The 26,295-nt window shown below is 42.7% G+C and overlaps 2 protein-coding genes across 6 annotated transcripts in view; both read right to left on the bottom strand.

The window, feature by feature from the left end:
• Window positions 1-26,295, bottom strand: part of LOC310905246 (cell surface hyaluronidase CEMIP2-like) — a 55,968-nt gene that overhangs the window by 19,346 nt on the left and 10,327 nt on the right. For all 4 annotated transcript variants that reach the window (XM_083851279.1, XM_083851280.1, XM_083851282.1 and 1 more), the window contains 16 exons: window positions 26,079-26,219; window positions 25,402-25,963; window positions 24,963-25,132; window positions 24,468-24,656; window positions 23,943-24,112; window positions 22,863-23,072; window positions 18,914-19,119; window positions 17,244-17,313; window positions 16,495-16,623; window positions 15,399-15,484; window positions 14,887-15,018; window positions 14,731-14,766; window positions 13,918-14,070; window positions 12,330-12,507; window positions 7,561-7,776; window positions 1,597-1,805 (listed from right to left, as the gene is read on the bottom strand). In XM_083851279.1, coding sequence (XP_083707405.1) covers window positions 1,597-1,805; window positions 7,561-7,776; window positions 12,330-12,507; window positions 13,918-14,070; window positions 14,731-14,766; window positions 14,887-15,018; window positions 15,399-15,484; window positions 16,495-16,623; window positions 17,244-17,313; window positions 18,914-19,119; window positions 22,863-23,072; window positions 23,943-24,112; window positions 24,468-24,656; window positions 24,963-25,132; window positions 25,402-25,963; window positions 26,079-26,219 — 2,857 coding nt within the window. The remainder of the gene's footprint in view (window positions 1-1,596; window positions 1,806-7,560; window positions 7,777-12,329; window positions 12,508-13,917; window positions 14,071-14,730; window positions 14,767-14,886; window positions 15,019-15,398; window positions 15,485-16,494; window positions 16,624-17,243; window positions 17,314-18,913; window positions 19,120-22,862; window positions 23,073-23,942; window positions 24,113-24,467; window positions 24,657-24,962; window positions 25,133-25,401; window positions 25,964-26,078; window positions 26,220-26,295) is intronic.
• The window catches only part of CEMIP (cell migration inducing hyaluronidase 1), a 112,450-nt gene that overhangs the window by 81,909 nt on the left and 4,246 nt on the right, over window positions 1-26,295 (bottom strand). The window lies entirely within an intron of this gene.

Below are 26,295 nucleotides of genomic sequence, written 5' to 3'. Positions count from 1 at the left end.
CTTCAAATTTGAATCTGTGCTTGAAGACCACGGGCCAAAGCTTTGGCAAGTACTATCTGGCATAGTGATAGGGTAATCACCATATACGCAGGCAGAAGACTTAGGTCTATAATTACGAGGAAATAGCTAATTATTTAAACACAGATAATAATTGCAAACCTCAGCTTGCCCATGATTGACTAAAGGGTTTTCCTCTTCCTTAAAGTGCATGACCTTATATTAATAGAGAAAACAGTGATTTAGTTCTAATCATTCCTCTGTGACAGGAACATCCAACCACAGCTCCTCCCGTGACTCGGTCATGGCCCTACAGCTATCTACAGCTTTCAATCCAAAGAGGACCAGTTACACATCATTTACAAAAATGCATGTGATGCATAAAGAGAAAACATTGCCTTTCTCAGCTACATTTCCACGAGGCTTCATAACTGGACTGCAGATAGTATTTTCCCCAAATTTCATCAGCTCCAAAGTTCAGGGGACCCAAACATTGTTCAAGCCTTTGCTAAAACTATCCTAAGCTGAAACTATGGCAGTGACTCTCTGTTAGAGGATCAGAGAATGGGTGTGGGGCTTGGTGGATAATACAGGATGGACCTCGAAATCCGCCACATTTACTAGTGGTATGTGCTACTTCACATCCTCTATGCCTCTGACTTCTTTTATATCAGCTACGTAACACCTGCTTTGCAAATCCAAGCCTCCATGTGGCTGGGTTACATGTAGTTATGAAAGATCTCATTTGCATAATGCAAATTCTCTTCCTGCACTGCCTTTTTATTAGGAAACTAAGGAGCCACAGAAACTGCAGAACCCAGGGGTACGGTCAGGTGTTTTTTTGGTTCTCATCTCTTGCAACAAATCTCTGCTAACCTTGGCGATGTCTGTCACAGCTAAGCCGAATAGATCACAGGACTCTCTCCTAGCAGGTGTACCAGTGAAAAGGACAAGTAATTTCACCAAAGAAAGAAGAACATTGGTCCTGAACCAGTACTGAAAACTGTAAAAGAAATTATGCAAAATGAAACAGATTGCAAGGGAAAAAGGTAGGTCTAAACCAGCTATGCCTTGCTTTTATGTAACGCTAGATGAGATGGAAGAAAACACGGAAAATAAATACAGCACAGCCTGCAATTTTGTTGTACCAAGTCCTAATGCTTTAAAATATTGTGTAGAAAACAACAGTGATCACAGTACTGTTTGGATTAGAGAAGATGCACGGCTCTGTGCACATTCTGATGGACTTCTGCACTTTATATATATGGGAGATAAATTATGTGTGCAGCAACTAGTACAAACAAATGAACAAGAGCCAGAGCTCTTCTGGAGGGATTTCAGGGACAGAAGGCCAGGACTTACTTGGATTCTGTTTCAAAACTTACTGGAAAGGGAAACATCTCTGTACATCAATAAAGCGGGAACAAAGTGGAAGCAGAGGCAACTCTTTGCATTGGTAAGTGCCAGTCATTAACACCTTGCTTTGGTGCTCTCAGAAATTGCAGAAACATTCAAAGGTTGAGTTGCAAAGAGCCTGGGAAATTGTTAGAGCTCCAGAACTTTTAAAACAGAACATCTTCTAACAACATAGGGGAGTACCTGTTGAAGTTGATCGGGTACAGGATGATATCCTCAGGTGCTCTTCCATCCCACTGGATGATATAAGCCTGCTCCAGCATGACAACTGGCTGGTACTGCTGGTATGGTGCTCCTCTGTTCACGCCTTGCAACTGCAAGGGGTGGGAAGAGTATGTTGCTCTGGCAATGGATAGGGTCAGATTCTCAGGGCGCCTGGCCTGAATATAAAGCTGAGGGTGAAAGGAAAATGACAAACATATCCATTAAACTAGCCAGGCTCAGCCGTAACATGTGCATTTGATCATCGTTGCCTGTAAATGTTTTTTGCCAGTGAAGAACTCAGAACGTTTGGAAAGTCACTGAAACATTTCCAGTTCAAATAAAAAGGTAAAACAGAAATAGCATCTGCAGTCCTTTGTGGGGACACCATGAAGTGAGATATGAATTGTACAGCATCATAAAAACATTCACTATTCAAAATCTTCAGGGAAAAGGATAATCAAGGAAATATTGCAAAGTAACTGTTTTTTATGAATTCAAATAACTACACTTTAAAAACAGCCTTATTCCATTGAAAATACAGAAAACTCTTAAGTGATTTCAACTAGCTTTGGATCAGGTCCAGTTATCTAATGGAATCCACGTCTCTGCTCTCAAGCAGCAAACTAGGCTGAAATTTTAGGGGCTAAAACTCAGTGGCTTGACTGTATGATCTTACAGACTAAATACAATGGTGCACATTTCAACAGAGAGTTCTTCTGTCTGAGGACCAACAGATGCCCTTGGCCTGTAGTTCAACCCTGCAGGCCAATTACAAAACCACCCTCCAGTTTTACACTTCTTCTTTCCTTCCATAACTTAAATGAAGGCCACTTCATGTGGCAAGCGTTATCTTTAAGGTTGAATACATGATGTCCACCTGCTTCTCCCCTTATGAAATTCTACTGCAGAAGGAGGATGCGTACAAACTGTCATACAAACTGGTCTCAGAACACAGGGATGTAGCAGGCAGCTTGTCATGTTCCCTGAAAGGTTGAAAATGCATAGTGGACAGGTGGGAACACCTATAAGCATGCTTCGTCCAGTCTCTTGCAATGCAGAATAGGGCTGTTTGCCTCAAGAACAGGAATGTCCATCATAAAAATCCGTATTAGCTCAGTAATGCCTAAGCTTCTACATGAGCAACAATTCAGCACAATTATTTTTAAACTTAATTTCTGTCTTTGAGGTAGATCAAAATGGAGTCAGTCTTCTAGCAGATTTTAATACTGCAGGTCAGGACATAGGCACAGCCAAGACTAGGAGAGGTCGAGACGAAGTCTTTCAGGATATCCGCCTTCCAGTGCTAGGCTGTGAGGCCTTGGTTCCTCACATCACCATATCTGCTTCTCTTCTCCTTGTCTTGGCTACACAGATTGAAACCAAAACAGACTGTTTCTCACTGTTTTATACAAAGGCTTCATTTAGCTAGGGTTTCTAGTTTCTACTGTATCACTAGTAATAAGAGAAGATACCACGTCTTTAAAATACAACAGAAATTGCTTTGCTGACTCCAAACCACAGCCAAGAAGCAAGTGCTTGCCAGGACATTTGGTTTGCCTTTTGGCAGACCATGTGACACCAAAAGCAGCAGATTGCCATTGCTTTCTTCTTGGATTGTAATGCCCTGGCCACAGCAAAATTCGTTTGAGAGAAGACAGAGGTGGTGTATCCTCCTGTTTGAAGGAACAAGGGACAAGAAGGGGATCCAATCCCTGGCCATGCAATCCCTGACCTCCTTGCTGTGATGCCAATTAATGTTAGTTCTAGTGCTTGGATTTTGTTACCCTTTCAGGACTGCAATCAACACAAACAGATTAAAATCCCAGAAGAGTCATCCACCAAAGGATGCTCTTAATTCCCAATGAGCTAAATGAAATAAAGGAGTGTAACAAGAGAATTTTGTTCTAGGATGAAAAATTCATCCTCCTAGCAACATCTCCGTTATTTTTTGTTTAGATCTACAAAAATACATAAGAGAAGAAAGAGGGTCATAATGATACTCTAAAATATGATAAAATAGTAAGAGAAGATACCCCAGATGCTACAACCTAAGGAGAAGAGCTATTTAAAACATTCTAAAATGTGAACCTACTGCTTGCCTGGATCATTTAATGGACATAGTTGTCACTTTAGCTGCTTAACACTTCATGCTAAAAAGGTGTGTCAGATTTCCCTGTGCTTACATGGCAATTTTCCCAAGTAGATTGTGAAACTGAGAAGATAATTTCTTTTACAATTCATGGGGGAGCTGCTATTCAGCTGGATAGCAAGTATGAAGATAAGCAAAATGCAAAGCACTAGAACAGAAAATCTTGATTTCTGAGAGAAAGTTTGGTTGTGTTTCTAGTTTTTTTTAACATTGTTTCTGTTCTGCTGTGCTGTCAGCTGTCAAACTGGGGTAAAATCATTTAAAAATGACAAACTCAAAACACATCTTCTGCTCTTCTGGTTGTTCAATTGTTCAAAGTAGGCTCAGTTCCCAAAGGAACAATTTTTCTTTATGAACTTCCAAGTGAAGACTTTAAAATTCTTTCAGAAAGAAAAAAAAAAACAAAAAACCATTTTTTTCATCCTGTAAGACATACTAGGACCAATTTTAGCCCTAAAAATAACATCAGCTTTGCTGACATCAGCAAAACTATTTTTATTTGGTGTGCATTTTCCATTGATGTGCATCAGAGATCAAAATTGGACCACTTTGTCCAAATATGGAGCACTAGCTGAAAAATATCTTGCAGGCTTTTCCTTCTTCCCAGCCTGTGAGGTGCCGACACTGCTCAGGCACCACACAGTACATTATGATGGGATCATAAAGTTTTGCTGGGAAAAACACAGTTCATTACATACTGTGTCTCTTGCTTGCTTTACCTTTAAAAGCATTATTGTGAAAACCAGCTATGCAGCACTTAATAGATAAGTGGCTACCTACTGGACATATGCAACTTAGATGTGCAGGGTTATTGTAGTTGCAAAAACAGAGTTAACAGAAATGGAACAATTTCTAGTTCAGCAGTCTGCAGTAAGGTGGTGACTTTTTGGAGCGAACCGGTGAAAAATCAACAGCATTAACTAAAGTATTTTATAATAGCAAGGCATCGATTTTTTTTTTAACTCAGAAATGACACTAATCCAGTTAAGTGGCAGGCTCTTATGAATCTCTAATATTTTTTTAAGCTTATAAAGGAAAAAAGCACATACTGCCAAAAACTCTGCCTATTTTAAAAGAAACTAAAAAAAGAGGTTTCACAGTCTGTCCTGATGAGTTTCTCTGAAGTCTTCAAGGAAGCAGTAAGTGCACAGCTTCAACTGCCCAGTAGGCACCAGGGCACTTCTCTTGCTGTGTATATAAAAATCAGAAATGGTTGAGGAATCTCATTTACATTTTCACAAGTAATGCAGGTGTTGAGGAGTCTCCAGGTCAGTGCTTTTGGAAATCTCACCCACCTACATGGAGAGAACTATGGAATGGACCTCTCCCTACATTTTTCTTTTATTATTAGCCTCTGCAACAGCTGAAAATCAGGTTGAGAGGACACTGAGAACCTCAACACCCTGCTGACAGAATCTGAGTGACTCACAGAGATTCCCAGAAGCTGTGGTGCTGCCAACTCTTGTGATTTCCTTGTCAGTCTCCCTCTCTCTGATGTTCTTCCTTAAAGCTTGGCTGTGTTTACATTACATGAGAGTTTCAGCTGTCATGAAAAAAATAAATAAAAAAGGATTTGGTCTCGTTTGTACAACGATAACCCTACAGACTTCAGAATCCAAAGGGGAGGACAAAGAGGCCTGATAGTTCTTGTCTATGTAAATCTCACGATCTTAAGCTGGTCCCACAACTCTTTGTTGGTAGCGAAAGGCAACGTTGGAGCCAAAGCACAATGCACTTCTCAGTACTTCCCACTGAAGGAAGCTCTCAGACACCACGTGGGGAAAGTGGCGTAATGCTCCTTGGACATGGTGAGGAAGGGCCACGAACCAACCTTGGGAAGGTGGGAACATCAGCCTGAGTCGCCAGATTAAAACATCCTCAGGAAAGTCTGTCCCTGGGATTTTGTGGTGCTAGAAACACTGCCAGAGGAATAGGTTTTCCCCTGGCATTTCCTTTCCTAGGCAAATTTCATCCAGAAGAAGAGCATGAAAAGTGAGTGGAAGAAACCAAGCAGAAAGGAATTAACTGAACTCTAGGCATTTTGCTCAGAAAGGATTTGGCTGCAATGTTAGCCGAAGGACTTGGATCTCCGTTTTCCATGCCAAGTAGCCCATCCCTAGTCTGACTGTCTTGGGCTCAGTTCAGCAGCAATATAAGAGTCACTATTTCCTTCAGCTGAAAGGACATTTTCACCTGCTTGCGCTAGGGAAGAATAAAAGTTCTTGTCTACCAGAGCTACATGAAAAGGAAAAGAAAAACAGATTTTGTAATAGAGCTGCTAAGATCAAAGCCAACCATCTTTCTCCATAATTGGATTCACTCTTTTAGGCTTTTGATTTGAAATATGACACTCAGAACTTAGCACACAAATAAATCATCAGTTTGTAAAGACACTGAGAACCAAGGTCAAGCTGAAATACTCCAACAGTTATACCCTCCAAATTAAATCCAACCCTGCTGCACAGGACCAACTTCTTCTACATTGCACGCATATACATTTCCCTACCCAAAACCTATAAAGTTAATAAGAACTTCACTCATCCTGCTGGATGCTGATTAGAAGAAAAACGCTGGTAAGCAACGGATCCCAGAGAAGCGAATGTTTACACTTGCCTAAACCTAGCCAAGGAAATTCTCTATGGTGGAAAAACTGCCTCAACACGTAGAGTGCCATGATCGCAAGGGTATTAATAGACATAAAAACACAAATGTCTACTTGTTTACAATTCTAAATTTAACTGTTATATTGCCAGAGCACAGAATATTATTTCTCTAGAGACACAGAGCAAAATGTAAGTGCCAAGGAGAAATCCCTAATTCAGTGAAACTGCTATCCCTAGGAGCCTAACCCTGTTTCCGCCTAGTCAATACCGAACCAGAAGACGTAAGTCCAGTGTCTAGACACTTAAACAGCAATTCCTGATCTCTGCTGTGCAACTGAAGCAAACACAAATAAATTTTTTTTAGCTTAAGGAGACACACAATTTGGACATGACTGTGCATATATTATGTATGCATAGAGGTCTCAAAGACAATTGCATTCCTAAAATTTTCATGTAGAAAAACTCCTTGGAGAAAGGGAAGCAGAGTGATGTTTGACTGCCTAAGCTGTGAGCCTACCCTTTACTACACATCAGAGAACGACAGAAAAAGTGCCTTCAGAAGTCCTCCAAAGTGGAAAAAATGTGAATCTGAATTTGCAACCCCTCCAGAGATGCAACTGTAGGACATCAGGCTCTGCTAATCCTCATGCTCACAAAACTGTGTGTTAAAAAGGCAAACCTGACAGTCTGCTCTTTCCAGGGGGGGCAAATTAATGCTTCCTGTTCTTCAGTGACTTCAAGCAGAGTTTCATCCTGTGCTGCACCTACCGATGTCTGGGCAATGACTACTGACCCCCCATGAGACAAGAGTAACATCTTCCATTACAGAAACTAGATTCACCAGAGTGATGGAAACTAGAGTTATCCACTGAAGCCCCATGACAGAGTGAACAAACTCCTGGAAAAAAGGACTTAGAAAACATCAGACTTTTCCCCAGCTAGATTTCAACTTGTAGCCTCTTGTGGGCAATGGAAAGAAGAAGGGCTCCTTACAGCCGTAGGTTAGAGGAAACTGCACAACAGGGGCTTTACTGAGTCCTTGGAATTAGGCAGATAACACTGAGAGCAGTAAAATTATACCAAATTTATTATTGTTCTGTTATCTTTTTGAGAGTTCATCAGGTTTCACTCCACCACCCCTAAGACCCACCCAACACGCCCAGTGACACTGCCTGCAGCCACCCCTCCTACCTGTGCAAATCTCCCGGTGCACATCATCCCATTCCAGCGTGGAACAGTGAGACACCCAGGATGACGGAGCAAGTAGTTGTCTGCTCTGCCAATGAAAGTGTCCGGATACCCTGTCACGGAGCCATCTAGATCATGGAAGATGGACATTTTGTCACCATCGTTGTCGTTGTTTCCAAACCACTGGCCTGATCTGCCAAAAAACACTTTCAGTCCAACCTAGCAGGAGAGAGTAAGAAGAAAAAATAAGTAGGGGTTTGAATTTGTGGTGTTTTAACAGCCGAGACAGTGATACAGCTAGAACTAGAAAGCATTATTTGTTGAGCAAGAGTTTTGCTTTGCCTCTTCTACTTAGATTTCTGACTACATTGTTTTTGTCTCCTATTTCTTAATCCCAGGAGATATTTTCATTAAAATTAGGCTTTCGGTTCTTTGAATTGAACCCGCAAAACCATTTATTCCTTGAAATCACACAGCAATAAATTGTGCTGTGTCAAAAAGAAGAGGATGACTCAAAGGGAAGGGAAGTACTGGAAGATTATGAGGTTTGCTGAGAAGTAATCATCATCTATCCCAGTTGTAATTAAAGAAACAAAAACTACTAAACGTATGGTGAATTTACTCATATATTTCCAATGATTGTTCTAAGTGGTACTATGAATGCCATTCTTTTGTAATTCATTCCCCCCAAAACCTTATGAAACTCATAAAAGTGACAGAATTTTTCAGAATTGGCTCTGGCGTACATCCCCTGAAGAACATATATATGTATATGTATCTATTAGGCAAGGAAAATAGCAGGGGACAGCATTATCCTCATTATGCACAGCTCTGTTTTCAAAATTTTTCAGTTGCTAAGTAAAAGTCTGTCCTGATATGAAAATACAGCAAAACAAGGAAGCTGTAGATGTTCAGCAGAAAGGCATGGGATATTTTAATGTTTGCAGAGAAAACTATTGCAGTGTGCGACAATTAAGTTCTGAGGCAATCAAGACAATAATTATTCCAGGTCAAGTACACTGAATGAATCCTGCAGCAATGTATATTAAAAGAGACAGCATAAATAGCATCTTGATCACGCCGACCCAAAAGACTGTAATTTGTTCCATTTAGCTCAACTAATTTTAATTGGGTTGCTCACAGAAGTAAGAATTAAGGTCAGCAAGATTAGGCTGCAAGTTTACTAAGGACTTTAAAGGCTTTATTTTCACAACAATAAATACAACAACTTAGGAGAATAGGAGGAGCATTGTGATTCTTAGTTAGATGGAAAGTCCCACTGACTTAAAAAGAATTTCTACTGCAGCAATAACTACTTGCAGCATAAAAGTAGTGAGAACCTTACATTGCTCTATTAAGTCTTTATTACCTTAAAATTAAATTAAACCCTAGAAGCATTTTTCTGCCACCTCCTTGTCTAAGTATTAGCCTCATAAACAAACACCTGAAGCAGTCTCACTTAAAAGAGGCTCAAGCATATGGAAATTTAATGTGTATTTTTGAGTGTATTAAAACCTTTTCTTACTGCACTGCAGGAAATTTTTGCCCAAAGGGCTATTTGGCAAGGAAGGATCTCCTAAGTTCTGTGATTTGTTTTTTTGTTTTGTTTTTCTTTTTTATTTTTTTTCATTTTAATTTATAAAAGAGGAAATCTTTGCAAAATGCAAACACTGCTGCAGCTCAAAGCTCCACTATAAACACTTTGTGACAGCGTACTTCTGGGGCTGAATTTGAAAATGGGCATTTCACTGGGGAAGAGAACAAAGTCAGCTGTACTTCAAAACAAACTAAGGTACAGCCTGTACAGCTTATGTTTGATTAACAGTCAGTGATTCCATCCAGCAGGCAGATAGTTTTGGTGCTGATGCTAATATGACTTCTAACATTCTCCTCTAAAAACTCTGAAAGTCAGAAATGAAACAGAAATGATAATGAGCAGTATCGCTTCTTTTATAAACCGTACTTTTGTAAGGCATGTGATGGATGATGGTTACAGGAGTATGTAATTTCTTAGGAATACGCTAAATAAACCTGCCCAAGGGCAGCACAGCTAACACATCTGCAGAGAAGTACTGAAGATTACAGTGGAAAACACTTCTTTTTAGATTAACAAATAATATCCTTGTATCGCTGCTATCATTTTAAGAAAACCTTTTTCAACCAGCGTGAATCTTGTGTTTTATCACCAAAGAGCTCTGCTCTCATTAACATAGCTTTTCCTCTGAAGGAGTGTTGCAGGCTCTCATCCTGCCAGTTCCCTTTAGTCAGGAACCTCTTCAGCTGTTTGCTGTTTTTGTTGCCTTTTTTTTTTTTCCTTTTTTTTTTTTCAGGGGATAACAGACCTGCACTTCAATTCAGCATCTACTTTTGTTTTTCCCATTGTGAACTACTTGAAAACTTCTGCTTTGACACAGAACCCCAGCACCATGATAATACAGGTTAAACATAAAAAGGCAACATTAGGAAACGCCCCTCTCTTAGCTAGGCAGGACTGCAGTCCCATGGGAAATGCTAGACTATGGTCAAGAACCTGCTCTGACCCCTCTGAGCTCTTCTAGAGATCACAAACCTGCTGGACACAGACCGCTGGGATGTCTTTGACATAAAAAATTTTAGAGCTGCCATACTGCTGGCACAGTTAGGAGTAAAATAGGCTTGAATCCCCCCTACACTCCTGGCTACAGGGAAAAAATGCTGTTAAAAAATGCACAGTTATTTTTATATAAGAGAGTTAGGTTTGTGAATGGAAAGGCAACTAGAACACTTTCTGTGGAGCATAGTGTTCAAGTCTTCTGTTCTACCTGAGCATTTATTTTTATGCTGGAATTAAACAAGACCTGACTGGCTTTATTACTCTGTGGTCTAACCAATCAGCTGATTAGGCTGATTAATTACACAATTATCCTTCAGCATGACTAATAGTTTTATCATCACTGTACAACTTGCAGTAATGTTTAATTTATTCTTCAAAAACAACTGTAAAATGATTGTCCCTTAGGGAATTAGTACTTAGCTACCCTTTAAAAAGTAATAAAATGAAGCCTGGAGATGGAAAATTAAATTAAAACAGTCTACAGGCTCTATCTTAACTAGTCAAAGACATATTGTCCCATATAGCAATTAGCAACAAAACAATAAACTAACCATGGTCCTTCAAGTCTGAAATCAGATTTAGCACATCTGGGTTCAATCCAGATAAAATAAAATCAAAGTGAAAAGAGCTGAGATGCAGGTGGCTACAAATATAAATGATTCTGAAGCTGGCAAAATACCAACTTCAGAAATGGACATTTCTTGGAAACGTACATACATGAAATAATTATTTGGATAATGTCATTAGATTTTTTTTTGTAATAGGCAGACACTAATTATTAAGTCTTCTGATCATTTTTACCTTGAAAATCTCAAATATTAAAGGTGTTGCAGTACTAAACTTCCTCTCAGGCAAAAGGTGCTGGGACATTTAACAGGCTCATTGGCCTCAAATAGCACAACAGTATTAAAGAGTTGCATTTTCAGCCATTCAAGAGGTAATCATCCCCTTTGCAGATGTGCACAGATATAATCTATCTGAAACCATTACATTGGATAGAGTCCTAGCCATTACTGAAGGAAAATTTCCACTCTCGTCCAATCCACTGAACAAAACTTTCATTATACATTTTCCTCACCCTTTTTCCAGGTTGATTTTCTCATTCTTGTTCCCCATGATCATCTTACAACCATTTCCTCATGGAAGACATAAGGAAGTAAGTAAAAGAGCCCTTATTCTTGTTCCAAAGCTCCCTAAAGTATCCAAAATAACTGAGAGCTCTTTACTGAAATAGAAAGGAACTGTGTTTACTTAAAGGAAGCAGTCAAGTGACTGCAATCAACATCATCCTTTCGTAAAATGCCCTGCTGGTGGTGGTCTAAAGTGTACCAGAGAGGGGACAGACAAACTGACTGCTTGCCAGAGTAGTTATATTGGTCAATCCCACAGCAATGGAAATTTTCCTCAAGATAAAGCCAAACCTCAACCCAAAGTTACTACAGTTCATGGACATCCTAACAAGCATGGACCTTGTCTGAAAAAAATAAATAAATAAATAAGGAGAGGTTATGACCCCTGAGTGCAAGCCAGGTGGAATTTATCATTTCTCAAGCTAAGTGTGCAGGGCCATGATCCCTGCAGGAATCCAAGACAAAGACTGGAATTGCTCAGCAATCTATGGGTCCTGCCAAGACAGACACAGAGCCACATTCTGCTGTGACTGCTCAAGGAAAGTCCCTGTTTGTGCTCAGCAGGAATTTCACTGCTGAACCCAGAATCTGGACCATGGCTTTGCTTCTAATTGCATTTCCGTCTTTCTTTATAAGAATTGTATTGCAGCTTATTGTCTCCTGCCATCTCATTGCGTCCCTCTCAAACTCTGGGACCCAGTCTTCACCACGTTCTCACTATATATTAGCTATCAATGCTGCTCAGCTAAGAGTAGTGACATGGCTGTTCTGATTACAAGGTGAAACCTTCCACTACTGCAGATCTTGTTATATATATCTGCCCAGGTATAAGAAACTTTGATATTGATGCTCCCCAAATTTTATTGGTTTATAAATAACCATCATTAATAATTAAAAAAAAAAAAAAGTCTTGCAAAATGAAGTGTTGGCATGCACCAATGTAACATGCACCACAGTCTGGAAATTCCTGCTCTAGGATAAATCTCTCACCACTTCTAAAAACTTTGAAAAACTGCGCATCTAACAGCATGCATTCCTGGTTTACTTACGCTTTTCTCCATCAGGATTTGTGACACATTATTCTGGGGGCTTATCTGCCAGGCGTTTTTCATGAAGAACCCAATGGCACTTGAATGTCTGTCAACAGTTGGGGTGAACTTCTTGAAAGTGCACTTTGCCATCCTGACAGGCCCATCATAAATCTGGAATCCACGAATAGGGAATGTCCTGTGAGATTTAAAAACAAACAAAATCCTGTGCTAAAAGCTTGGACAAAGCCTGAGTCTTCTCCTGAAAGCACAGAAACCTATCAATAAGCAGGTAAAACATCCTTCCTTTCCCCAAACTGTTATCTGGATTCTTATCACATAGTTAATGAAAAGTGAATCTCTGCTGAACATCCTCTACAGGATAAGCCTCGAAGGACAAAACAATGACCTGCACAGCTTACATAAGGCTAGTGTAAAGCAGTTCAAAGCTCTTGCCCCCTGCCACTCAGGGATTCATTGGTATGAGGAAGCCCCAGAGGGATATGTGTCAGCATTGCTATGAAGTTTCCTGTTCCAAGATAAAGACATTTCTTCAGAAAACCTCGGCATGATTGAAAAAACGATATCAGTGAGACTTCCTGTAGGCAATAGTGTCTCCATGGAAGAAGTTACCAAGTGGTGCAGCACTGCTCTCCCTACAAGCCACCTCACATGAAATCCCCAGGACCTACTTCACAGCATTTAATGCATAAAGCTGATTCCTGCAGCATCAGCCAATGGACATGTCAAGGCAGAAGAAGACACCATTGGAGAGAACTTACCCTTTCCATGGTTTGTCTTGAGAAGGTGTCAGATTTACTTAGCCCTGGCAGTGTTTGATTAAAGGGTGGCCTGCTTCAGCTTTGCAGATGGTAATGAAAGCTGGCCAGTAGCAGCATGGGAGGGTAGATCAATGTCCACCATGTCCAGAAAGACTGCCAATTTGTTCAGACGTAAAAGCCACACAGCAGACAGCAAAAGGGCACACAGGCTCTCTCCAGCCTGTCGGTCTCTGAGGACTAGATTATATTATTTCTTATAAAGGGTTTAATGATTGCTGAGCATCATCCAAAACATACATTAGGGTAGGATTTAGGCTTGGGGAAGCACAGCTTTCTCAGGGGATGCTGTTGCTTTGGAGGAGGTTGCACTGCTATCGAATTAGGAAATAACATACAGCCATTGAAAGAGAAGTAATATTCAATAATGAAGACACCTTTCTCCATTGTCACATTGATCTTGTTCGTTCAGCTACGCCAGTAGGCAGGCATAAGGGAAGCATGGCATAAGGGAAGCATGGCATAAGGGAGCTGTGCCATCAGGTCAATGCTGTGTTAATGAGGCATTGCACAAAAGCAATTTGGTATCTTTCAGATTCTCTAACCCACTCTCCAATGACTTATAAATCAAGCAGAAAATTAAATCAAATATTCAGTTGAGAATGCTCTCAAACTGTTGTCCTGACAAGTGAATTTACTTGAACGCTTATTATTTCTGGCCTGTACAATAATTTAAACACCCAGCACAAATTACTTGGTAGCCACATTCATTCCTGAGGTTTTTCTTCAGGCTTGCACTAATGCCAGGAAGAACCAGAAGAACAACTCACTTGTTTCTGGGCAGGGTCCTGTATTCTCCATTTGCCCCTTTCCCCCAGTAGCTGTTCTGCCCTCCCTGGGAGCCAAAGTTGCTGCTTTCTCCAACAAAAATGGAGCGTGTCACTTCCAGGCTGGAGCCGTCATCGGTGGGGAATGTCCCATCACTACAAGTAGACAAAGAAACACCAGATAACTACACAGCCGATTAATTTGCACTGTTAGTTACACAAAAGATATAGTATTTCTACCCAACTTATATATCTATTTGCTCTACACCAAGCTACTCCCTAAGTTTTTAGCTACTTCCCTGACACAACAACCAACCATCGCTGGTTCTCATGGCCTGCAACAGGCTCTGGGTCTGGCTTATTTTTGCAGGACTTTTGCAAGAGGGGGTCTGACAAGAGAAGTGGGAGTGGGGCAGATGTCAATGGAGAAGACAGACAATGGCAATGCCAGGTCGGCCACTGTGCCCATGGTGCATGAGCTGCAGGCCGAGCCGGGCCACGCCGCCAGGCGAGGGCGGAAGGAAAGTCTTCTCAGCAATGCCAGGTGCTTAATCTGTTGGTTCGGGGCCTACCAGCCAAGAGGAAATACTCGGCAATTACAACATATTCCCCAGACATGCTGAGGCAAAGAGAACGAAAGGCTAAATTATTCCCTGTGTTAACGGCTGCGTGGGGAAGGCTTGATGTGGTCTGTGAGGGAAACGTGAGATTTTCTTATGTTTTACAGTAATTACTGGGGGAGTGTCTCAGCTTCCATCCTTTGGCCTGATACATTGTGGGGAAAAAACAGGAAGAAGGTACATTTTAAGAAATTACCTCGCCAGAGTGAGTCCAATTCCATTGTCTGAAAACCTAGGACGGGGGAAGCAGAGAGGTGTAAATTACAAAGAATGTCTGAGATGAATTTGGCCTACAGGCCTACTCATGTCTGCCGTGAGGGGAATGGTACAGCATGTAATTATGGTAACCTACCCGGAGTTGCGGAAAATAATGTCGCCTCCCCTGGCCCAGGCCCCATGGTCATTATTTTTAAAAGCAATAAGACCATCAATTACGGCAGGAACTCGCGGCTTTTCAGGATCAGCATCTTGATGTGGGCGAAACCTGAAGCAAGGAGCTGGGTTAATGCAGCACATTTAGGAGCTCTTATGTCATCTTTCAGATGTAAGTTCTTCTTAGTAATTAATAAGAAATGTTGAAGTTTACAAACACACTAACAGAATAGTGGGATCTAGAATCCTTTTCAAGTGCTTCAAGGCTTAGTCTTCATAACCCCAAGTGCACATGTATCATTTTTGGTCAGCAACAGTACAAACAATTCAGTGCATAGCTATGAAATATTTGCCTCTGCACATCAGAGAGAGCTTGTGTGTAGTTTCAGATGCTCCAGCCGTAATGAGGCATTAATGATCTGCTAAATACAATGCAGAAGCCAGGAAGCAATACAAGTATCCAAAATACTTAGCCATACAACATGTGCTTACCTGGCATTATCGATAGTGAGATACTCTCTGGGATCTTCAGCGCTGGCTCTTGTTGTCTTTACTCCTTTTCCAATAAACAAACCAGCCTGAGAATGCAGATGATTCCAATTATTTTAACAGACTGCACACAAGAGACCAGAGATCACAGATTTTATCAATGAACGTGGGCAGCCAGTGTGTGCAGGCAGAGTGAGTGCAGGCAGAGCGAGTGCCTGAAGCCTGGGCTTTCTCTTCCCTTTCGGTGTCACTTGGCATCGCTCAGCATGACATTAGCACAGGATGTAGCACACTGAAGTCAGGACAGAGCCTGCCCTGCCATGTGTTACACATCAACATCTTGGGCTGTCTTTTGACCCAATGCGAGGCACTGAACTCCCACTCTCTCTCTCTTGCAGAAAGCAATAAGGGACTTTGCCAAGCTCTTGACAACTTTTTGGAAAAAGATTGTTGTTAAGAAGTAAGGCTTTAAATAAAGAGTGACGAGTCCCCCGACAGTCAAAAGAGAACATGAGCTGCTGTAGCCAAGTTAAAGACTTTGGGATAGAGCAGCAGCTGTCACGGACCAAGATGTAATATACACAAGGCCCAGAAAACAGCACTGATTTCAATCTAGAATCCTGAGAAGTAAGTTAAAAATGCTTTTTATAGCTCACAGGTTAAGTTTTCATGTCAACAGTATATTTGGGAAATGCGTTTTTCTTGGAATTACCCTTGAATTTTTGTTCTAATTTTTCAAAGGTGATAAGCAGGCCCTGGCACAAGCTATTTTTACTCATCCCCCTATATCCTTGCACCACTGTGGCCAACAGCAGCATTCAGTGTCCTCCTGCCTGTCATTCCTTAAATCTCACTTAGTAGGTGCACCTCTGGCCTGAGCACATCCCCTCTAACACAGGCACCTGAACAGGAGCCCCATTCTGCTCTGGTCCCTCTTTAATCTAGAAAGAGCATCACCCCCAAAAGCTGAGTGTCTCTTAATATAGTGCTATAATACCATAATCAAAATTTAAGACAGCCGTAAATCAGAGCACCATATATTGTCAACCCCACACCATACTGTTGTATTGCTGGTAACATACAAAAATCATCCACATGCCTTGAAATTGGAGTGGACTCTGTTGTTGTAAAATACTCCCAGGGGGGTATGTTCAGCCTGTCCCTCTGGATATCGCCCCTCGGACTGTCCAGTTGGAACCCGGTGGAAGATGTACCATATCCCGACATCCTAAAGAACAAAGGGAGGTCCAAGGAATTGGACACTGCAATTAATGATATAGATTGTCCTGGGGACTTAGTGCTTCCCACTGTGCTGACCAGATTTCCCAGCTGAGCCTGCAAAACACGTGTGAGTCCCAGGGGACACACAGCAGCACATACTCCCACACCACCCCTCTTATCTTTTGGCATGCACAGTGAGCCCCTGAGGCACACACACATGAGTTTTAAAAATCCATATATTGGGGGTGAAATACAGGTGCTATACAGCCACATTAAACACAAACATGATTTGGTTAAACATCAGAGATAACAACACGGAAAGAGTACATATTTATATATGCAAATGTAAAATTATATTGGGCATTTAACTATTAACTACTAATAAAAATCAACATTTGTTAAGAGATGCCACACACCATTTGCAGCCATCGTTGTGAGAGAAATCAGTCTCAGAGACAACTGTAGGCAACTACTTGTTCTTAACAGAGAGAAAGGCTGCAGAAATATATATCCAAATTTTATGACGACTTCCTAAAAATTCACTGCCCTCATACTAATGACATCAATAAGAGTAGAATATACAGGACCTGGAGACAAAGTATAGTTCCTGCAGTTAAATGGTTTTACCTGAGCACCTGCTGCTGCATTCTCTATTAAATTGTTGTTTGGATTTGCAATCCAGAAAGTGCTGACAGCCCTGAAAAATCAAAATCAAAATCAAAATGATCCTAAGCAGTTACCAAACAGGAAAGGGTACATTTTCATAGCACTGTGCTGGACTTCAGCCACAACCCTCCTATTGACTTTAAAACTCCACACAACCTTTTAATGATTCTCTTCAAGGAAAAGCATCTAGTGATGTCAGACATTCATTTATGGAGCCACATGCTGAACTTATTGTAAATTATATGAGACCATTAACACAAAATCCATGCTCTGTTAAATGCAGCTTAAGGAAATCTGATGTCTTTTTTTTTTTTTTTTTTTCTTCCCAAAAGTTAAGCAGCTTCGGAAAAAGCCTGAAGAGTGAACTTCTGTTTTGTTTTTTGGAACTTTGGGGGCCATGGCAGGAGGTAGGGGATTCGCTATGGATTTACTATGCTTCCACTTGGAAAACAAAACAAATGTCCTAGCAAGCCACAAATGGCTCATTAAACAGGAGATTAAGGAGATATTATTTTGACATTTGTTCAAATAAAGAGTTTTTGCCTCAGAGGGAGGGTCAGTAGTGGCACAAACAGAAGCCAGACATAGCTATGAAAACATTATGATCTGTTGTCTTACTTCATTTGATCACATCTTTTGCAATAATAAAGACCACATGTAAAAACACTGTAAACCATTTCTCATGACCATAACAATTAATTTGATTATTCTAAGCAGAAAATCTCAATATTTTTTATCTACCTTAACTACTGCATGATCAAGAATCCCCACTCCTTTGCTTGAACAGAACGACTGAATAGGTGCACAATAAATCTATGTTAACCATACAATCAACCGTAGCATTTCAACAACCATAACTGTAATTAATTCAATTGGATTACTTACATGAATTAAAATAAGTAGGGTTTGGGCACTTGATCCTTTTCCAGAAAATGTGAAAATACAAATTTCTGTTGATAAATTATATTCTCACTTGCAGACAGTAACCAAGCCAGTTCCTGGATCCCTTGAGTGCCCATGTTACGGCACATCAGTCTCCAAAATGGAAGCTGACTTTGGTCAACTATAGCAGGATATTGTTTACTGTATTTTAAATGAGGCTCACTGTACTGTATGCTAATCTCTAAATTCTCACTCAATCTCTTAGTATAGTCTAGATACTCATGTACTTATGTATTGTTGACTTTAAATGCAAAATTCAGCCCTGGTGAAAACAGGTAAAAATTCCCTTTGCACAAGGTGATATTTTTGCCAGCTTACACCAACTTGGCTGTGCCAACTTGCATTTATCATACAGATTTCATGGAGCTGTCTGGTTCAAAAAGACTGAAAGGGGTTCAGACACAAGCAAAGTACTCTATGCATTTATGATCCTTGGAAACAGCAACAGCAATAAACAGCAGCAAGTATTCCTTGCTTAGTATTCATGCAGGTGCTAACAGTTATCTTCACACGTAAAACAAGGTCAAAGAGCTAAATTATTTTTAAAAGTGAAATGATAGGAAAAGCTGCACATTTTTCATCAAATAGCATAAAATTTTCATTAAAAGTTTTGTTTCAACACAGCATTTTTAGGACCCAGCTACAAACTTCAACGTCAGTGCAAAAACTATATCTCCTGGAGCACTTACATGCAGTCAGTGCTTGGCACAGGAACGTAATTCCCATAGACGTGGCTCCGGATGGCAAGACACATAGCTTCATTGCGATCTGAGGGCAAGATCGTTCCTGACCTGGTGAGGAGGCCCAAGTTGTGATAGAACGTATTGCGTTGCTCCGTCCCATCTTCAAGGAAGAAACAGTGCCCCAGAGTGTCGTAGCCAATGGTGTCTTTTACCTGGAAGAAAGTGTACAGGCCACAGATTGTAATGCTAAGAGCAGTAGGAATGACGAGTGATGTGCTTTATCAGTGAACTCAGAAACTCCCAGGAGCAGTTTTGCTACAGTGCAGTGTCTTAATGTGCATCAATCCAGGAGGTAGCTCAAGCCGCATGTGGTTTGCATAAGAGTGACTGATCTTTCTATACAGCATAACTGCTATTAAAGTTACTCTGAGGGAGATCATACGCATAATTAAGGGAAAATCATAAAATACTGGATTTAAAACCACTCTCAGCTCTAGGAGAAAATATATGTTTCAGTGTCATGAAGTAAATATCTGTGTAAATATGTATGTGTCTTGCATGATAAACCAGAAAGTTAGGCCGGTAATCCAGAAATTGTCATGACTGTAATACTTCCCAAATAAAATAATAAAAAAATCTTTAAATTGCACTATGTGAAGTAATTTATATTATGAAGATTTCTGTTCTTTCTGCTCCACTCCTAGAACATGCAAGTCCACTTCATTCCTTTAATGCTCAGCTTGGGCAGAGATGGTCTCTCACTGCTTCAGCCCATTTAAGATTAACTGACATGTATTAAATCATAATTTGACCAAGAGGATTTAGCACAAGCCTCCTTTGATGTACAGCTTTATGAAGACAAATTTAGAAATCCTTTAAATGTGAATACTAAATCAGGTTAGTTAAAGTACCAACTATTTGTTACTAAATCTCACTTAAACCGAACTTTGTACTTTACATGATCCCCGTCGGCATATTTATTCACTCTTCAAGCATACCAAATTCCTGTTGACGTCAGTTAGAGTTATGTCCTTGTAAAACTGCAAGATTAACTAATATTAACCCATTTGGTTATTTCTGTATACAGAGGGATACTTGAACCAAATCCATTTCAGATTCATATCCTGTGATTAGCCCTTAATGGCCTACAACTGTACGTAACATCTGGAGTCACAAACACTATAGTTTCCGTAAGTATATTTCTACTGGATTTCTTGATTTCCTGGCAGTAACCCATCAAACATGTCATCTGCTGCTCTTGTTTCTGCCTCAGTGAGGTGTTCAAGTTAAAAAAAAGGCAGCATACAACGAGGTACCCAGCTCTAAAAGATACATTTTTGGGAATTCAATGAGGTTCTGCTTGCAGGTGCAGTCGCTTAGGGTGAGCTACAAGGAAGATAACTAAGAACCTACATGCAACAACTGAGAGAAAGTGTCTCTATCAGCTTAATCTCAGGAATACGGGTAAGAAATGGATTTAGATTAAAATGCAAGCGTCTTTGCCAACCTGCTAAGAACAGTATGTCTGACTACTCGTATCCTTCCAAATGATGGGCAGGAGCTGCATCAAAGACTGTTTTTTTGGATAGAATTGATAATGGCAAAACACCTGCTGCGATAAAGGAAAAAGCATTTCAGTTGTAGAGTGTTATTCTTATAAATTTAGCTGAAGTTCAACTAATCTGTGCTTCAAAGAAGTGCATTAAAAACCAGTCTCGTATCCAAAAACAGATTTTAACTTTAATTAATACAATTTGTGACAGTTTCAGAAACACGTGGTGGCTCTGAAAACCTACACATGTGAAATTATATTGATCACTTTTCCATAACATTTTAAAGATCATTTACATTTGCACTTGATGAGAAGGATCCATGCTGTTAGATCAAAACAGCAACAACTGAATGCTCCCAGCATATCCCAGATAGAAATTAGAGGCTTGGAAAGGAAAGCCTGCCTGCAGCGCTGTGACATTAACAGTAGCATATTACTGTATGTGTCAGCGTGCAACATTGTCCACAACACAAGATACAGCCCTGTTGGCGTGTCCAACACCAGATGTTTAAGATGCCTCTAAACACTGAATTATATATAGTTCAGCAACACAATATAAGTGACCTTTAGGCACTGCAACTTTATACATGTAAGACTACAGTATTCTGCGGTAAGTGTGACGTGTGCCAGGGAAGCGAGCAGCATGTCACGGCCCGCTTTCTAACCACAGTGAGTAACCCAAGCTGCCTGTGCTGCTGCCGTGGGCTTGCAAAGTGGCACAAGGCTGGCATGCAGGAGAAGCAGATGGGAGAAGGGCCTCGCACACAGTGCTGTGTGACCCGTGCACAGCACAGAACAAAGCACAGCACTCTCGTAAAGTCTAAAGTTACTTCTTCTGAACAGGAAGGGGGAAGAGAAACCTGTCTGGTCTATTCTCAAAGGCTGAAGTTATATATCCTGGTGCAAAAATGGATACCCACCTATGCTATTTAGCTGCCAATATCCGGTATATATGCAGTTCTCTGGAACTGCAAATTATTTTAGTTTATTTTAAAGCAGGGCTTTTTAATACACTGTAATTACTCTTAATGAATGCATTGAAACCACATGATTCTTCCACAGAATCACTTATTTAACCTTTGCTATGAAATCTGTTGATTAATTCATGGACTCAAAGCCATCCCAGCCTGGTTGCTGGTGGCCTGGATCTCACTCTTGGATTCCTGATTGCACACCTACTGAATCCCACATACCCCGCTAAACCCTTGACAGCCTCCCTTCTGATAAAGACCTAAGGAGAGACCATCATTCTTCTCAGGAAAAATATTAATGTAAGGCTTAACTTTTCGTTCCTGGCAGGCTCCTGCTATTCAAAGGGTGTAATACTGATGGGAAGAGAAAGGGAGTTGAAGCGTATCTACACATACTGTGCAAGTCTCCTGCCACCTAAGGGCTCTGTCAACAAAAGCAGGTGCTATAGCCAGAGCAAATCACATATATGAGAAGGCAATCAATAATTTTGAGTGGTATGGACAATAGAAATACTGTTCAAGACACATGAAAAGTGCTCTCAGTTGTACAGGTCCAGGATCGCAGTGTTACTAATACCTGCTTATAGGTGGACCCTTTTAGACAAGGGTCCCACCAGAGTGCATCTATGTCATTTCTTACAGAGATTTATATCCAGAGCTGAGAAAATCTTGCCAGGAAAAACCTGGGAGGTCACGAATAGTTCTGGGAGTGTCTCTGCCTAAGCACACATCAGGTGAATGAGGAAATGTCCATGAACATGAAAATACCACTCCGGGCCCTACAGAGCACACAGCAATTGGACGTGTCAGGACTGGAGCAGGAACCTGTCTTTTCCAGCTGGGACTCGTGTGGCTTTTTTTCTTTTTTTAAAAAAAAAAAAAAAAGTTCCTCTCCACAATGCCCTTGTGAAGATCTAGGTCAAAGCCAAGTTCCTGAGGGTTTTTCTGGCACTGAAGTGGCCATTTGGGTCTGTACATCTCATATTGCATTCCCTTTGTCATGTGCAAAATTTTTGGATTTGTTTCACATTGCCCTGACTTGAACAACCCTTGTCTTTTTTATCTCCATTGCAAATAAGATCTATTGCTTCAGTCACGTTCATTAAAAGCCCATTGCTTTCATTTTAAATTAAACTTTGTATGATCACAAACTGTCCACAGCAACCATGACAGAGATTTAACTATATCTGATCACACCATTAATAATATTAATTACCAAGAGAATATGAAGAACCTGAAATTCAGTTCAAAGAGCTGCACCACCAGAACAGCAGTCGTAACCTGTCAAATGAGCTTGACAAGTCAAGACATCTCTGGGGGAAAAGACACCTTATTTCAATATTCTGATTTCTCTTTGCATCACAAATGGCTCTTACTGTTTAGCAGTGCCTAAGCAAAGAAATTAACTCGGTACTAATAAAACGTTTCCTACCAGCAGGCCATGAGTTCCATGTATGGCAACACACCTAGAGAAGCAGTGGTGGATAGCCAGGTTATCGAGGTACGTTGGGCGGTCATATCCTCCTCTCTCATCCACATCCTCAGCCATGTGAAAATGCACAGGGTAACTGCCCAGGATTTGCTGCCCCATGTTTTTTAATTCCACTCCTGACATGTGAACAGAACTAAAATTCCTTAGGATCTGTTGAAAGAAGCGTAGGTCCAAGTAAGGCATTGCAATATAAATAACGTGCTAAAAGAAAAACACTTTTTTCCCCATTAGGCAATATGTTTGCAGTACAAAACAGGGCCTGATCCCAGAAGGAGGTGCCAGCTCCCCGCTCTGACTCACAGCAGCACCTGCGGAGAAGTGTGCCGGCGGCTGCGCACCTACAGGTGTGGGGGTGCCAAGGAATAGCTGCCAAACAGCACGTACAGCTTTTAGCAACAGCAGCACATAAATGCGTGACACAGCTGTGGACAAAATACTCCTGCCAGCTACAGAAAGGGACAGCACTTATACCAACAGGCTCTATTTCCTGAAAACTTCATCTCTGTCAAGTGATTTTAGGTCAGACCTGCCCAGATCTCTGATTTCCACTAACTGGGAATGCATTTATCTTACACAAAGGCCCTGGAACAGCAAAACTTTGCACGTCCACCAGGAACACCTGGGACAACCCAGAGAGAGGACTAAGCCCAACTGGCAAGACCCAGCACTTATCTGAGCCACGAGTGGAGCAGGTTTGCGCTGGAGGAAGCACAACTACTTCAGCAGCACTTTGCAACCTGTGTAACTTCACACCGACCCTACCAACAGCGATGGAGCTAAAGAACCCCACTAGCCTGGAGAAGGGTATGCTTTTGGATATGCAGAGGACAAAATGGCACAGCCTCATTGTAAGTCCAGTTTTGCAAAATAGGCCAACAAACTTTCCCCACCTTCAAAGTCAAGTATTCTATTCCCCCCCCCCGACACAATGGCATTTTCAAGCAGCATACTGCTCATTTATAAACCAGGGAAGGAACTACCTGAAACAACCTACATGCACATGCATTAAAAATCACTCACTTTAATATGTCCTCCGAATGTGTCAAAGGAGAAAAACTGACATTGATTTTGTCCATAGCAGGAGTCTTCCATTTCTCCTTGAATAAGTATATTTCTCGTCAGAAGACCAACCTCTGCCCTCATATCGATGCCATCTATGACTTCTCCAATATGAAGATAAAGTGGGCTGCCTGTAAAAATCAGAAACCTCTTATTCAGGGGGAGACCGGTGTCCTTGTTATTATGTTTTTTCTAGGCTACTGCACACCTTTCATTTAAGCAATCACCAAGTTTGGGACGTGCCCTGTTGTCAGTATCTGATCCACGGGAGATCGGCACTTCCCCTGGCTTCTATAGGGAACAGCTGCCTCAGGCCAAATTTTAAGTCCCACTACAGTATCAGGGCCTTTCAGCTCTCCTATGACAAGTGTCCACATGGGACAAAATTTAGCTAAAGAGATAAGTAACTGTAAATGTAGAACATAAAGACACAACAATGTAAGTATTTACAACAAAGAAGCAGGTTTAAAAAAAAATAAATCATACCATCGATTTTCACTTGATTATTTTTACATTCAGGGCAGGGAAGGAGATTAAACTCTTCAGCCTGATGCATAGAATAATCTGTACTGGCAATGACAATCCTGTCACCAGGTAACCAACTTCTAACATCATCCACTAAATGAAGAATTATCCCTTTAGACACTTCCACTCTAAATCCATTATGAGGCACCCCTGAAAAACGAAGCAATCCATTATTTTTACAGTTGCACAGGATGGAGTCCTACAATTAGTCCAAGCGCTCGCTGATTTAATTTTTATCTCGACAACTGTGTGCGATAGAAGCGCTCTGGTCATTAAATATGTCAGCGTCAGCTCTTTGTCGGCAGTTAAATGTTATGTCACGGGAGTACTGCTGTTAGCGTGGTCACCATGCATAGGGGCACAACTATTACTATCGTGGCACAGTTTAGATTTGTAGCCAGCAGAGAAGACTGAGCAAAGCAGCAGAAGGCAAGCAACGATCAGGAGCCACTAAACCTTTAATCCATCCACTGAAAGCAGTAACAGTGAAGCGGGTGCCATCGTAGGTCAGGAACTCCCTCTGGGCTACGGCGAACCCCGTGGTCCCGTTCCCGTGATACTCCCTCTTATCTTCAGCCGTGGAAAGCGCATCCCCTCCGAGGATCCCCACCAGCGCCCAGGGCTGCCTGAAGGGCACCGGGAGGGAGCGGTCGGGCGGGCAGCCCGCACACACATCCCCCCCAGCCTCCGGGGCCCGGAGGGGCTGCTCAGAGTCCCGGATTCCCCCTCCCTCTCGCCCCGAGCCCCGGCCCGCGCCCCCCGTCGGGGCTCGCCCCGCGCTGTCCCGCAGCCGCGCGGCGCCGGGCCCGGAGCTGTCCATGGTGGCGCCGCGGGCCCGCCCCGCCGAAGCCCCGGGGGCCGCGAGTTCGAGTCCCGCGCCCGCCGCTCGCCTCACCTGTAGCCCAGGCGGGCGATGTGCTCGCTCCGCAGGCGGTCCCGCAGGAGCAGCCGCGTTTCCAGCGTGAGGCTGCGGGCCGCCGAGTCCCCCACGGCGGCCGCCACCACCCTGCCGGGGGGCTGGAGGGCCAGGAAGGCGAGCAGGCGGCGGCACTCGCCGGCTCGCAGGTGGGTGTCGAAGCGCCCCGCCGCCAGCACCCGCCCCGTGCCGGCGTCGAGGATGCGGAGGTTGAGCCCGCGGCTGCCCCAGCGCTTCTCCGACGAGTAGCGGCCGTGGCGGAGCCCTCCGGGGTGCAGGGTTTTGTCCAGGAGGCTCCAGGAGCGAGGCCGCCGGCCGTGCAGCTCCAGGACGCCGCCGCCGCCCACTCCCACGAATTTCTGCCCGAAGCCGGCCACGGCCGCCCCGTCGGCGGCTCGCCCGTACAGCGAGATGGTGGCCCGCGAGCCGTAGGGGCAGCGCTCCGAGCCGATGTGCAGCTCCCCGCCGTCCTGGATGAGGATGTAGCGGGCCCGCAGGGTGATGGGCGGCCCGCGGGGGCGGTCGGCGAACACCAGCTTCCCTGGTGGGCGTGGGGAGAGCAGCGGGGTCAGGGGGCTCCCACCGGCGGGGACGGGAAAGAGGGGACCGGGAGGTGCCCCCCCCCCACCCGGCTGTGCGTCCCCCTCATCGCTTACCTCCGTCGCGGATGACGAGGGAGTGGAAGGTAGCGGAGCTCTCCAGGCGCAGAGCCGCTCCCCGGCCCACGACGGCGGCTCGGCGGGTGTCGGAGCCGGGGTGCCACGGGGAGAGGTGCGGGGCGGCCCCCGGGCACGGCCCTGCAACAGACGGGGGCAGCGGCAGCGGCGGCGATGCGCGGCGGGGCGCGGCGGGGGCGGAGGGGCGCGGTACCGA

This window comes from Anser anser, assembly GCF_964211835.1.
Source record: "Anser anser genome assembly, chromosome: 10".
In the NCBI taxonomy this organism is placed as follows: Eukaryota; Metazoa; Chordata; class Aves; order Anseriformes; family Anatidae; genus Anser; species Anser anser.
The sequence above is the reverse complement of the archived record's forward strand: the minus strand, read 5'-3'. Positions and strand labels throughout refer to the sequence as shown.